The following is a 14,224-nucleotide window of genomic DNA, read 5'->3' on the forward strand; positions in this document are numbered from 1 at the left end:
TGGATAGGTAATGAGAAGGTAGAAAATGCAAGAGAAGGAGGAGAAAGCCTGATGGTCACTACAAAGACCACATTGGGTCAAGGGAGGATTTTGTTTTCAAGGTTGGGACAGAATCAAGCATGCCCATGGACTGAGGCTAAAGAGCCCTCAGAGAGGTTAGAAGTCAGGAGAGAACAATAGTAACTGATGGAATTGGCCCAAGGAGAGGCCAGAGGTGTGGTACAGTGGATGGGCAGTCTTGAACAGGAGCAGGGACAGCTCATCCTCTCAGACAACAGAATGGCCTGATCTACTGGGATAGGCAGGGTCAAAGCAAGCTCACATGGTACCTTTTTGAGAACTAGAAAAAGGTGCCCCTTCTTGATGGATGAAAAGAGAAAGGCTAGGGCCATTGTTCTGCAAGTCAAGAACAGGCTGGATTTCAACTCCCAGTCACCCTCTCAGCCAGATGCCTTTGTGCAGTGCACATGCTACACAACTGTATACAGTGGCCCCATGGGCAGGACTCTGGAGGGATCAGATAAGTGTTATCTGCAATGACAGGGTAAACTGATCCAGTTTTAAGGAGAGGAATCTTGCAATATAAATACAACCAGAGCTACAGCACCTTTTACTTCTTTATCTGCTGTGAAGTTTATAGCACAAGGAAAAACTTCCTGACAAAAATATAATTGATTCAAAGATGTTTAGAGTAGCATTATTTACATTAATTTTAAAAAACTGGACATAAACAAATACTCAACAAAAGGGGGCAAGAAAGTGGGACACCTTACTATAAAGCTACAGTCATCAAAACAGTATGGTACTGGCACAAAGAACAGGAGAGAAAGCCCAGAAATATGCCCACACATACATCATCATACATCACTGTTGTATGATCAATTAATCTACAACAAAGGAGGCAAGAATGGAGAATGGAAAAAATGGAGAAAAGAAAGTCTCTTCAATAAGTGGTGCTGGGAAAACTGGACAGCTACATCTAAAAGAATGAAATTAGAACATTCTCTAATACCATATACAAAAATAAACTCAAAATGGATTAAAGACCTAAATGTAAGATCGGACACTATAAAACCCCTAGAGGAAAACATAGGCAGAACACTCTCTGACATAAATCACAGCAATATCTTTTTGGATCCACCTCCTAGAGAAATGAAAATAAAAACAAAAGTAAATAAATGGGACCTCATTAAACTTAAAAGCTTTTGCACAGCTAAGATAACCATAAACAAAACGAGAAGACAACACACAGAATGGGAGAAAATATTTGCAAATGAAGCGACCAACAAGGGATTAATCTCCAAAATTTACAAACAGCTCATGCAGCTCTATATCAAAAAAAAAAAAGACAACCAATCAAATAAATAGGCAGAAGATCTAAATAGACATTTCTCCAAAGAAGACATACAGATGGCCAAAAAGCACATGAAAAGATGCTCAACATCACTAATTATTAGAGAAATGTAAATCAAAACTACAATGAGGTATCACCTCACACTGGTCAGAATGGCCATCATCCAAAAAAAAAAAAATGATACAGGGCTTCCCTGGTGGCGCAGTGGTTGAGAGTCCACCTGCCGATGCAGGGGACACGGGTTCGTACCCCGGTCTGGGAAAGATCCCACATGCCATGGAGTGGCTGGGCCCGTGAGCCATGGCCGCTAAGCCTGCGCGTCCGGAGCCTGTGCTCTGCAACGGGAGAGGCCACAAAAGTGAGAGGCCTGCGTACCGCAAACAACAACAATAACAACAACAACAAATGAACTTATATACAGAACAGAAACAGACTCACAGACTTAGAAAACAAACTTATGGTTACCAAAGGGGAAAGGTGCGGGGGGAAGGGATAAATTAGGAGGTTGGGATTAATATAGACACACTACTACATATAAAATAAATAATCAACAAGGACCTACTGGATAGCACAGGGAACTCTACTCAATACTCTGTAATAACCTACATGGGAAAAGAATCTGAAAAAGAATAGGTATATGGATATGTATAACAAAAAAATAAATAAAAGATGAATGAGATATGAAAAAAGCTAACATTAAAAAGAAGAAAATGGAACACTATACAGCTATTAATAACAACGAATTGTAGCCTTAACTTTCTCAAAGCTTGGAAATAACTCAGAAGTGAAGCAAATGGTAAGAAGTCATGTTTATAAGGCAGTTTTCCTGTTTGGTAGCCTCAGTTAATAATTCAAAACCATCTTAAGCATGTCTACCTGATGAAAAGAATGTGAATGCCTTGGATAAGGACATGATATTTCTGAAAATAGCATGCCCATTGCCCTCAATGGGTACTCTATCAAGTCTAATCATAACTCCATTATTCCTCTTCATGGCTTTCAGATTTGCAACATCATGAATGCACCTGCAGAGGACTTTTTTGCATTCCAGGTAAGTTATCTTTTATTTACTCTCTCAGTCATATGATATTTGTCCCCCCAAAGAGGATTCAAATACATTAGAATCCATCTACTTTACTGGGAAGTAGCCTCAACAAAGCGAAAATGTGAGTGCAAAAAAGTCATGTGCCCATGGAAGTGGGGAGAGAGTTAATTTGGTAAATCCAAGGTCCCATTTGGTTTTAAGGTTTACACCCTTTGCTTTCTGGCCTCAGGACTTTTGCTTATGCAGTTCTCTCCCTTACTACCATCTCTTGTCCAAATCCCCTCTGCCCTTCAATGATAACCTCAAATGCTAAGAAACTTCTATGAAGTTTTATTCCACTTCCCCTGGCTGAATATCATTTCTATCTCCTCAGGATTATCATGGAATGTTGTTTAGTATTCCATTTGATTTTGTTTGTTTGTATTTTTAAAAAATGTTTGCGGAGGGCACGCTCTGGGCCAGGCATGGGCACGATGCTACACCAGCTACAGAGGTGGACCAGACAGGCATGGTCTTTGTCTTCAGGGAGCTCACGATCATATGGGGAAAGAGGCATGTGGAGTGCTGGTCAGGACAAGAGCAGAGGGACAGAGGAGGGACTCTCCCGGGGGGCTTGACTTCATCTGGGAAGAGTCAAGGAACGTGTCCCTGAGAAATTATGTTTGGGCAGTAAAGAAAGGAGAGAGGATTGCAGGAAAGAGAGGGCTTGTTGGAAGGAACCAGAATAGACCAATGAGACTGAGGGGAGAGTGGCAGGACGAAACTCTAGAGAGGTAGACACAGGCCAGGTCGCACAGGGCCTGGAAGGCCATGCCAAGGAGTTTAGCTTTCTTACTCTATTTCCCTTATGTCATCTTTCATGATCCCTCCTTGTCTTTTAGATTAATTCCTCTTGGCCAAATATGGGCTTCCTTTGGTCAAAGGTCGGGGCTTATCTTTCTTAACATGTGCAGCTCTGGGTGCCCTGTCAATATTTCTTGAGTTTAGCATGCTAGGTGTATGAAAACCAAATCATGAGCAGTCAGAAAATAATTAAGAAGGAAATAAAAATGACTCATAGCAAAATTAGTGTTTTTTTTCTTTTTACTCCTTAAATAACATTATGAAAGACCTTAGAGAGAATATCCTTCCAAGGTTAAAACCGTACGTCTTGTGTTGTGATGTTGACCACATAAGTGTGACAAGGCAAATCGTTGCTGAGAGTTGCTAACCTGCTTATAACCACAACAGAACTTGATCTTTACCCAAGTCATCTGATTAACTGTAGTTTACCCACTTTAATAAATAAAATCTAATCTTGTTTTTAGATTCCAGTCTTCTGTCTCCAACTCATCCTCCACAAAGTAGCCTGAGTGATTTTTCAAAGAAAAACATAAGTTGCATCAAGTAACTTCGCTCCTTAAAAATATTTAATACTTTCCCATTTCACTTTTGTTCACTTCCAATGAAATCTGCCTCTTTATCATGGCCTTCAGAGAGGCTGTGATAGAAAAGGTTAGGGAGAGAGCTGGCAACTTGAACTCAAGTTTCCTGACTGACAGCCCTATGCTCTTTGGACTGTATTCTACATCCCTCTGAAGTCACTCTCCTATCAGGTGCTGAGTTCAAGTGCTACTTATATAATAATAATCATCTCGCCACCTTTAAAATCTTGGAACTTTCTAGCTAGAAGACTCTCCAACTCCAGGAAGCCTTCCTTGACTTCCTTCCCTCCTCTGGCTCCCACAGTACCTTGCAGAACTTCCCACATGCAGTGTGATTGCCTGTTTACCTTCCAGATGTGAGCAACCTGAGGACAACACCTCTGCCTTATTTTTCTTGGTTCTCCCATCTTCTAGCTCAGGTTCTTGTACGTTGTAAAATACTTGATAAATCTTCAATGAATCAGTGGAAAAAAGGCTAGAAATTGTCTAGTTATCCCCATTTTATAAATGATGAAAGTGAGGTTCAGAGAGGTGGGAAATGACTCACAAATGGTACCTTATGATTGACCAAGATATTTCACCTCTATTTTCTCATTTGTTCCATGAGGTACATACTCTTACTACCAGCCCCATCTATAAATGAGAAAATTGAGGCTCACGGAGATAAAACGACATGCCCAAAGGAACACAGAAAGGCAGGTCGGGAGGCAAAAGGTACAGGTTATATCCAGTTGATTAGTTCAAAGTTACAAGCATCACCAACATGGCCCCTTATAAGCCAGTCCCCTGCAGTTAGCTCCTGTATCTGAAGGGGAAACACTACCTCCCTGGACTGTTTGTTTGCATCATTAGATCCCCAATACACAACTCGTTGCCTGGCACATGAGGGCCCTGACATTTTGGGGATGAAAACAGTATAGCTATCTGGCTTATGGCACTCCCACCAGATGGGCAACCTGCTCATGGCGTTTGGCGACTAAAATCATGCAAAACCCAAAAAGGTCTAACCTCTTGCCACCCCCTCAGCCAATCAGGGTCATAATGCAGCATGAAGTCCATTACAGATGCCTCTGCAGCCTGGTACCTGAAGCAAACTTACTCTGGCTCTTCTCTTGCAGAAAGAGCCTCTGGATGAGTCAGGATGGATGATTAAAAATGTCCTTTCTATGCCGATTGTGAACAAGAAGGAAGAAATTGTTGGGGTGGCCACGTTTTACAATCGCAAAGATGGGAAACCCTTTGATGAAATGGATGAGACCCTCATGGAGGTACGGTTTTTGAGGAGGCCTCTAGACGTGGTATTCAGAGTGAGCTCACCAACGAACCTGGCTTCCAGAGCCGCGTGGTGGGGCCCTTGTGTGCTGCTGCCCCAGCTCAGGAGGGATGGGAGCTCACCTTGTAGACACTTTCCTGACTCAACATTTATTCTCTTTGCTCTCCCTTCTGCACTGCAGCAGTTGTCAGAGAAATCTATATTCCCTTTTTAAAAAAAATTAATAAACTTTACCTTTTAGAGAATCTTTAGGTTCACAGCAAAATTGAGCAGAAAGTACAGAGAGTTCACTTATATCCCATGTCCCCACATATGCACAACACATTCACTTTTTGTGAAATTATTAGACATCAGGATGGTGCTTCATGTGTGTGAGAGCTTTATTCAAAGTGCATTCCATCCATTATTTCATCTTATCCTAACAACATTTCTTTGAGGAGGGCAGCATACAGCTAATCAAACCCATTTTGTAGCTGAGGAAATGGAGGTTTAGAGAGTCTTTTGCCCTAAGTTACAGAGTCAGGATCAAACCTGGATGTTCTGCCTCTGATTCTTCCTTTCTTTCCTTTCAGTCTTTGGCTCAGTTCCTGGGCTGGTCTGTCTTAAATCCTGACACTTATGAGTCAATGAACAAACTTGAAAACAGGAAGGATATTTTCCAAGACATGGTGAAATATCATGTGAAGTGTGACAATGAAGAAATCCAGAAAATCTTGGTGAGTAGTGTTTTTTTCCTTTTTCTACTCTAGACATGGCTGCTCTGGGGACAGCTGTCCCTTGCAGGGTTACCTCAGTCTTAGAACCAGACCTTGGCTTTACAGATCTAGAAACTCCATTTTTCTCTGTGCTCAGGGCTAACATGGTACTAGAGATGGAGTCACCAACCACAGTCCCTACTCTGAGAGGAAGCTCTATCTGACAGACCAATGGACAATGGTCAGCTGCTCAGAGACTCCCTCCATGAGGTCATCTCACTTAGAAGACTCAATCTTTCTGAGCAAAGAAATAGTTCAGAGAGGGGTTAGATGTTTGTAGGAAGCCCTCACATAGTTTCATCACTGTACAGTATATAAGGTAATTTCACACTTATGATGCTTACAATAGCCCAGTAAGGTGGGCAGGGAAAGGATTTGCTTTTTTTGACTGTACCACATGGCATGTGGGATTGTAGTTCCCTGACCAGGGATCGAACCCACATCCCCTGCATTGGAAGCTGAGTCTTAACCACTGGACCACCAGGGAAGTCCCAGGGTAAGAATTTTTACCCCCATTGTAGAGATGAAGAAATTGAGCCCCAGAAAGGGGAAGTAATTTGTCCCCAAATCACCCAGCTCATTAAATAGGTCTCATTTAACATTCATGATAGTGAGCAAATTATGAAAGAGCTGCCTTGGGAGGTAGTGAGCACCCCATCATGAGAGGTATCTAAGCATAGGCTGGGTGATCATATATCAGGGAAACTATAGAGGACAGTCCCACCTGTGTGGGAAATTGGATGACAGGCTTTCAAAGATATGTAAGAATCAGTGATCCACCATTCCTGGGATTTTGGTCTCAAAGAGATCAAGATTTTAGAAGTAAACAGAATTAGCCAAAGGGCATTGGATATGATGCCCAGCTGAGTTCCCAAGACTTTGGTTTATACACTGCACAAGTTGAAACAACATAAGCCAATGTTTTCAGAGGGCATTTCTTTTTTTTTTTTCTTTTTGTGGTATGCGGGCCTCACTGTTGGGGCCTCTCCCGTTGCGGAGCACAGGCTCCGGATGCACAGGCTCAGCGGCCATGGCTCACGGGCCCAGCCGCTCCGCGGCATGCGGGATCTTCCCAGACCGGGGCACGAACCCGTGTCCCCTGCATCGGCAGGCAGATTCTCAACCACTGCGCCACCAGGGAAGCCCATCAGAGGGCATTTCTTAAGCTGGGAAGATACAACAAATTTGATCATTTTGATCCCAATAACTGATAAATCCAAAGGAGAAAACATCAGTATGGATGAACTGACCCATATGGTTTGCTTATCTCAGTCCATAATTTTAAGCCAAATGATGGATATGTAGACCCTATGGAGGCATAGCTTCAGTGAACCAGTTAAAAGTTAATAGACTATACTCTACATCAAGAAATCCAAAACCAATTAATGGGTCCAAGTTCCCCCCTCCTGAAGCACGTGGGGAAATAGGCCCAGAGAGGGAAGGAACTTGTCTCAAGTCACACAGTAAGTGAGAGAAAGAGCCAGGACCATGAGCAAGGACTCCAGACCCCCAGTCAGCGTTAATAACAATATCAACAACAGCATTACTTAATTTTAGCACTTACTATGTGCTAAGCACTGCTCTCAGTGATTTTCATGCATTATTTAATTTAGTTGCATATGTTTTTGGAAATGACTTTGCATAAGGGAATTCCCTGGAGGTCCAGCGGTTAGGACTCTGTGCTTCCACTGCAAGGGGCATTGGTTCGATCCCTGGTCTGGGAGCTAAGAACCCACATTTAAAAAAAAAAAAAAAGACTTGGCATAATCTAATTTTAACTTGCCAGTTAAGTACTTTTATTATCCCCATTTTACAGATGAGGAAATGGGAGATCCAAGCCAGTAACTGGCAGAGCTCGAATATGCACGAACGGCTCCATGGCTCCAAAGCACATGACCCTGAATTTACTTGTCAATAAATGTTGAATGACAGCCTCTCTGAGTTGGTAGCTCTGTTGCAAGAACTTTGGTGGAAGATGAAAAAAGGAAATGGAAAAGTAGAGATATATTTAGACCTTAGATGTAGAAAACTAATTCTTTTCTCTGCTATTTCGGGCCCCGACAGAAAACCAGAGAGGTGTATGGGAAGGAGCCGTGGGAATGCGAGGAAGAAGAACTGGCTGAGATCCTGGTGAGCTGGGCAGCAGCACTGGCCCTGACCTGTTACAAGCGCAGAGTGTGCCCCAAGCATGGGCGGGGAGTGTCTCTGCCAAGCATGACCCTTGCCACTCTGCTCTGATCCTTCCAGCGGACTCGGGATAGGGACAGGGCTTGAGTGGGGGGGATAGGAGAGGGACCCAGGAACTCTTCATGTGTCCCAGTCACTTGACTCCATGTTTTACACAGCAAGGAGAGCTGCCAGATACAGAGAAATATGAAATTAATAAATTCCACTTCAGCGACCTGCCCCTGACGGAACTGGAGCTGGTGAAATGTGGAATACAGATGTACTATGAGCTCAGGGTGGTGGATAAATTTCACATTCCTCAGGAGGTGAGGTCAAAACAAACGTTTGATTTCCCTTTTTCTTTTCCCTGTTTCTTTTTTGCTTGCTTTAAAAAAAAAAAAAAAAAAAAAAAAAAAAAAAAAAAACTCAATCTGTAAACTGCCTTAAAAAGAGTGTACCCTCAGCTTTTAGGATTTAAAGCATTAGTCACATCGCACAGATGCGTCATTTATCAGAAAAGAGACACATGGTTCCTCTGAACTGTGGTGTTTCTCAAGGTGGGTACTGAGGCACTGAGTTCTGAAAACGATAGATAAATGGATGCCAAAAACGGTCCTAGAGTCAAACAGAGTGGGAAAAGTGGGTTAAATCCATTTAAACAGGACTTTTTCCCCTGCAGGATTCCTTAGGTGTGCTGTGCATCTAGGGGGACGGGGATGGACACAAAGGTGGAGGTGGGGTGTATATCGTGCGCAGAATTTCCCAGACTTCTTTGATTAAAGCAGCGGTTCTAAATGTGTGGCCCCAAAGTACATTAGCATCACCTGAAAACGGATCAACACGGGCGCACGGGCGCGCGCGCACGCGCGCCGTCCCCCCCGCCCCCCCCCCCCCCCCCCACCACTCCTAGCTGTAAGGAATCAGAAACTGTTTTCACAAGGCCTCCCCACAGCCCGGAGCGATTCAGACGTTCACTCAAGACTGAGAAACACTGATTTAAAGACGCCTTTGATTTTTCTCCCGTACAGTTCCTTTAAGCTTCTCCCAGGGCCTTGTTTCACAACCACGTCCATTGTCATAGTACCTAGCAGTTTGCAAAGTGCTCTCACACCCTTATTGCATCTATTGCTAGTTCCCACACGTGGTCCAGGGCGGGGGCTGGAGCATCTGGGGTTCGGCAGGCAGCATCCCCACCCCCCACCCCCACCCCCCAGCCTTGGCGCAATGCTGCTGCCTCACTGATGTGTATGTGTTCGCAGGTCCTGGTGCGGTTCATGTATTCCCTGAGTAAGGGCTACCGCAGGATCACCTACCACAACTGGCGGCACGGCTTCAACGTGGGGCAGACCATGTTCTCCTTGCTGGTGGTACGGGCGGTGGCGGCATCTGGGCGGGTGGTGGTGGGCAGGACGGCGGGCGGCTGCGAGCTCCCGCCACACCGGGACGACCTCGTGCAGCTCCCCTAGCAGCAGCGGCATCATTCTTCTACTTACTGCTTTTTTACAAAAAATGCAAAAAGAGTACATGCTTAGCATAAATGAATTCCGAGAGAAGTATGTAAAATAAAAAGTAAAAGAAAGCTACTTTCTTCTCCCACCCCCAAGCCGGTATCTGGAGAAAATCATGACACAACTCCTTCAAGATTTTCTTCTAAGAAGCATCTTCTAAGAGACATATTTGTTCACACACACATACACAAAGTTTATTTTGTTCATAACCAATTAAATATTATTATTCTGTAACATGCTTTTTTCATCTGAAAATATATAAATATATCGATCACATTCTTTAAATATATTTTTATTGTGGTAAAATATACATAACCTAAAATTTACCATTTTAACCATTTTTAGGTGCACAATTCAGTGGCATTAAGTATGTTCACAATATTGTGCAACCATCACCACTCTCCATCCCTCGAAATTTTCCAACTTCCCAAATGGACGCCCTGTCCCCATTAAACAACAATATTAATGCAGCTCCCCATTTCCCCTGTCCCCAGCCCCTGGCGACCACCATTCTATTTTTTCAGTCTCTATGAGTGTGATTATAGGTATCTCACATAAGTAGAATCATACAGTATTTGTCCTTTTGTCTGACTTATTCCACTGAATGTTTTTAAGCCTTATCCATGATCTAATTTTATGGCTTCAGAGTATTCTGCATTGTTTAAGTAGACCATAATATCTTTACCCAGCTCCCCTGTTGTTGGACACGGGGGTTGTTTTCGATCTTTCACTATTACAAACAGTGCTACTTACTGTGTCCTTAGATGGACATACCTATGTGTATGTGTCAATCTTTTTGTCTCAGAGGGTTTGCAGTTTCTATATTTCATTTAAAAGTGTTTTCCCATCCAGGATATCACACACATCTCTGCCCTTGCCCAGCCTCCTCACCCTCACTCCTTTCCTTCGTGGCTGGAATGGTCAGGGAAGAGTAAGCACTAGGGCCAGGAGGCAGGAATTCTGGCTAGGCTGTCATTGAGGGTGAAAAACACACCCCTTAGACTTGATTTATTTCTTAGAGTCACAGAGTCAGCATCACCTCCCCAGGGCTCTTTCCACCCTTGACTCCAACGCCCTGCACAAACAAGGAGTTAAGTACTTGCAAGACGCTCACGGAAAAATTCTTCTGGGCTATGCTTGAATTGGTAGATCAGGTTTGGAAGGTTCGCTTTACCAGTCTGGTCATGTTCAAAAACACTCTAAATCCTAAAACTCGAGGGCTGTCAGTTTCTCAACAATCACCCAGTCTGATGCCCTCCACCCTGAGTGTGCGCAGTGAGATATTGAGGCCCAGAGGGAGATGCGACCAGCTAAGGTCACTCAGGAGTAAGGTGACGCACCAGCCCAATTTGCCTGGGACTGTCCCAGTGCTGGCACAGAAAGTCCCACATCCCAGAAAACCCCTGAGTCCCTGCAAACATCTGGTCACCCTGTGGTGCCAGGGGTTGAGCCAAGATCAGACCTATGTTTCCAAGCTCCAGGCCCTGCCCCTCACACCTGCGCTCTCAGCCCTGCTTCCGACCCCCACAAGAAAGGAGTGACTGCTATCTCTGACTGCTCTTCCAGACTGGAAAGCTGAAGCAATACTTCACAGACCTGGAGGCCCTGGCCATGGTCACCGCCGCCTTCTGCCATGACATTGACCACAGAGGCACCAACAATCTCTACCAAATGAAGTGAGTCAGTGCTTACTGGCCCTCCTCTCTACCTCCTGCCTCCAGGATTGATTACCTAGATCCGAATGGGTCTCAGATAGACTCGCTTGCCAAGGAGAAGTCCCGTAGTCCACAGCTTCCCACTTCCTCCTGCCCTTTGGATCTGGGTAAACTCCTGTGATAGGCAGAATAATAACCCTCAAATATGTCCACACCCCAATGCCTGGAGCCTGGGAATATGTTGCCTTACGTTCAAAAAAAACTTCATGCCTGTGATTAAGTTAAGGATGTTGAAATATAGGGATTATCTTGGGTTATTCAAGTGGGCCCCACATAGTCAGAAGGGTTCTTATAAGAGGGAGGTGGTAGGGATGTCAGAGAGGACAGAAGATGCTACACTGTCAGCTTGGAAGATGGAGGATGGGCCACAAGCCAAGGAATGTAGGGGGCCTCTAGAAGCTAGAAAAGGCAAGGAAACAGATTTTCCACTACAGCCTCCAGAAGGGAAGCAGCTCTGCAGACCCATTTTAGACTTTGAACTCCAGAGCTGTAAGATAATAAAATTTTATTGTTTTAAGCCATTCAGTTTGTGGTAATGTGTCAGAGCAACAACAGGAAACGAATATAGTAAATTTCTTCACTCTTCTCCTTCCCTTCCTACCTGTTGAATTAATTCAAGCCAAGATGTTAGTAACTGAGAACGGTTCATTTATTCACCTTGGGTTTATAATGCTCCTAACACCAGTGTGGTAGGCCCTAGGCTAGGCAAAGGAGGCACCACGGTGAGCAAACCAGACACAGTCCCTGTCCTCACAGAGCTTATATTCTAGATAGTCTCTGAAGCAGAGTCCTTGAACCATGTTCTGGGGGACCCTCGTGACCACCTTGTGGGCTGGGCAGAGCAGGGACGAGTGGGATACCCATATTATAAATGAGGAAACTGAGGCTCTTCCCAGGGCCCACAGCCTGTAAGTCATTAACAAGCCCTAGAACATGCTTCTCTGAGTCTTCTCAGTTCTTGCCTGCTGCTCCAAGTTTAGAGATTGTATTTACATTTTACCTCGTGGGAAGCTAAGTACTGATCTCAGTGCTTGGCGCATAAAAAGGGCTCAACAAATATTTATTGAATAAAGACAAGAATAAATATATTGCTTGTGGGAATTCAGTGGCTTGCCCTAAGGATCAGGTATGGAGGATCTGGGGCTTTGTGATGTTCAAAGTACGGCCCAGTGCCAATGTCCATGGATGGGCATTGGACCAATAAGTTTCTAAAATTGCATGTGGCATTGTATTTGTGTCTTTTTCTGGGGATAAGGGTCCACACTTCTAGGGAGTGCACGACCTCAAAGAGGCCCAGAGTCAATTGTGGAGAAAACGAGAGCCTTAGGGTCAGGACACCTGCTATCTAGTCCTATTTCCCACTGTCCTACTGTGTGACAAATTGCTTCTTATTCCTGAACTTCAACCTCTCTGCCTGCAGAATTAGGAGGTGACAGGAATGGATGATGTTTTTAACCCTCACCTCAGCCATTTCATACTGATCCCCTCTCTCTCTGTGTCTCTCTCTTTCTCTCCCATTCAGATCCCAGAACCCACTGGCCAAGCTCCATGGGTCCTCCATCTTGGAAAGACACCACTTGGAGTTTGGCAAAACATTGCTGAGAGACGAGGTAGGATAAGGGCCCTCTGCACTGGCTTTGGGGCCTGAGAAGGAGCCCCCATCTCACAAGAAGCCTGAGTGTGGCCAGGCATTGGCCTGGGCTGCCTCTCCCATCACCTGGGGCAGCCATCAGTAGTTCAACAACTTTACTGCCAGCATCACTTCTTATATCTCTCCTATGGTCTTCTCTTTAGAGCTTGAATATCTTTCAAAACCTCAATCGCAGGCAGCATGAGCACGCAATCCACATGATGGACATCGCAATCATTGCTACAGACCTCGCCTTGTATTTCAAGTTGGTGTTTCTTCTTCATTTTAAGAATAACAACAACAACAAAAAGAATAACAATGATTAGGGAATTCCCTGGCAACCCAGTTGTTAAGACTGCCATGGGCCTGGGTTCCGTCCCTGGTCGGGGAACTAAGATCCCACAAGCCACCCAGCGTGGCCAAAAAAAAAGAATAGCAATGATTATAATGATAATGAACACCACAGTTCTAATTGATTTAGTATATGCTCTGTGCCAGGCACCATACTTTTGCTATGGACACATCGACTCTCACTACAGCTCTATGAGTTAGATATTTTTACCCCCATTATATAGACTGGGAACCTGAGATCCAGGGGAAGATTAGCTAAGATCAGATAACAAATCCATGGTAGAGTCTGAGTTAGAACTTAGGTCTTCACTCCCAGGCGTTGGTTCTTTTCACCTTTTTTTTTTTTTAAATTACGTTGTTTTAATTAGCCTCTGTCTGAAACAGTCAACATTAGAAGGCCAGGGGTTGCCTTACTCTAAGATGTGCTCCTTTAACAAACTGGTCTGTTGTGTAGGAAGAGGGCGATGTTCCAAAAGATCGTGGATCAGTCTAAGACATATGAGACTCAACAGGAGTGGACGCAGTACATGATGCTGGATCAGACACGGAAGGAAATTGTTATGTGAGTTGAGACAGGGCTCAAGCCCTGATCCCCTTAAGCCCGGGGTCATAAGGCAAAATTCTGCACTGACAGGCCTTGCTGCTTTCAAGAGAGCCCTGGGACACTTTCCATTATGGAGGTCTCTGACATATGAAACAAACAAGTTATGCCAAAACAGCACTGCAGAAATTATATGTTTAATCTTTACTCTAATACAAAAATACAAGACAGTATACTACTGTTTTACTTCTTTGTATACAAAAAGTACACTATTTGAAGTATTTCTATCCTAAAATGCAGAATTTTTGTGGTTAAGTGATATAACTTTAAAGTTTTTGATAAAACATAGAGCATTATACCAATTATGGTTTGAGTGATAGCTAAATGTCACTCAAAATCTGTAGGCTTAATTTCTTAAGTGTTCTTTAATCTTTTATTTATTTATTTATTTATTTATTTTGC

The 14,224-nt window shown here is 43.9% G+C and overlaps 1 protein-coding gene across 1 annotated transcript in view; it reads left to right on the forward strand.

The window, feature by feature from the left end:
- PDE6A (phosphodiesterase 6A) overlaps positions 1-14,224 on the forward strand; it is a 64,316-nt gene that overhangs the window by 34,622 nt on the left and 15,470 nt on the right. Inside the window, exons 8-17 of the mRNA XM_059062233.2 lie at positions 2,358-2,405; positions 4,942-5,091; positions 5,669-5,812; positions 7,916-7,981; positions 8,197-8,343; positions 9,277-9,384; positions 11,092-11,201; positions 12,763-12,850; positions 13,035-13,135; positions 13,676-13,783. Of these exons, the coding sequence (XP_058918216.1) occupies positions 2,358-2,405; positions 4,942-5,091; positions 5,669-5,812; positions 7,916-7,981; positions 8,197-8,343; positions 9,277-9,384; positions 11,092-11,201; positions 12,763-12,850; positions 13,035-13,135; positions 13,676-13,783 (1,070 nt within the window). The remainder of the gene's footprint in view (positions 1-2,357; positions 2,406-4,941; positions 5,092-5,668; positions 5,813-7,915; positions 7,982-8,196; positions 8,344-9,276; positions 9,385-11,091; positions 11,202-12,762; positions 12,851-13,034; positions 13,136-13,675; positions 13,784-14,224) is intronic.

This window comes from Kogia breviceps, chromosome 4, assembly GCF_026419965.1.
Source record: "Kogia breviceps isolate mKogBre1 chromosome 4, mKogBre1 haplotype 1, whole genome shotgun sequence".
NCBI lineage: Eukaryota > Metazoa > Chordata > Mammalia > Artiodactyla > Physeteridae > Kogia > Kogia breviceps.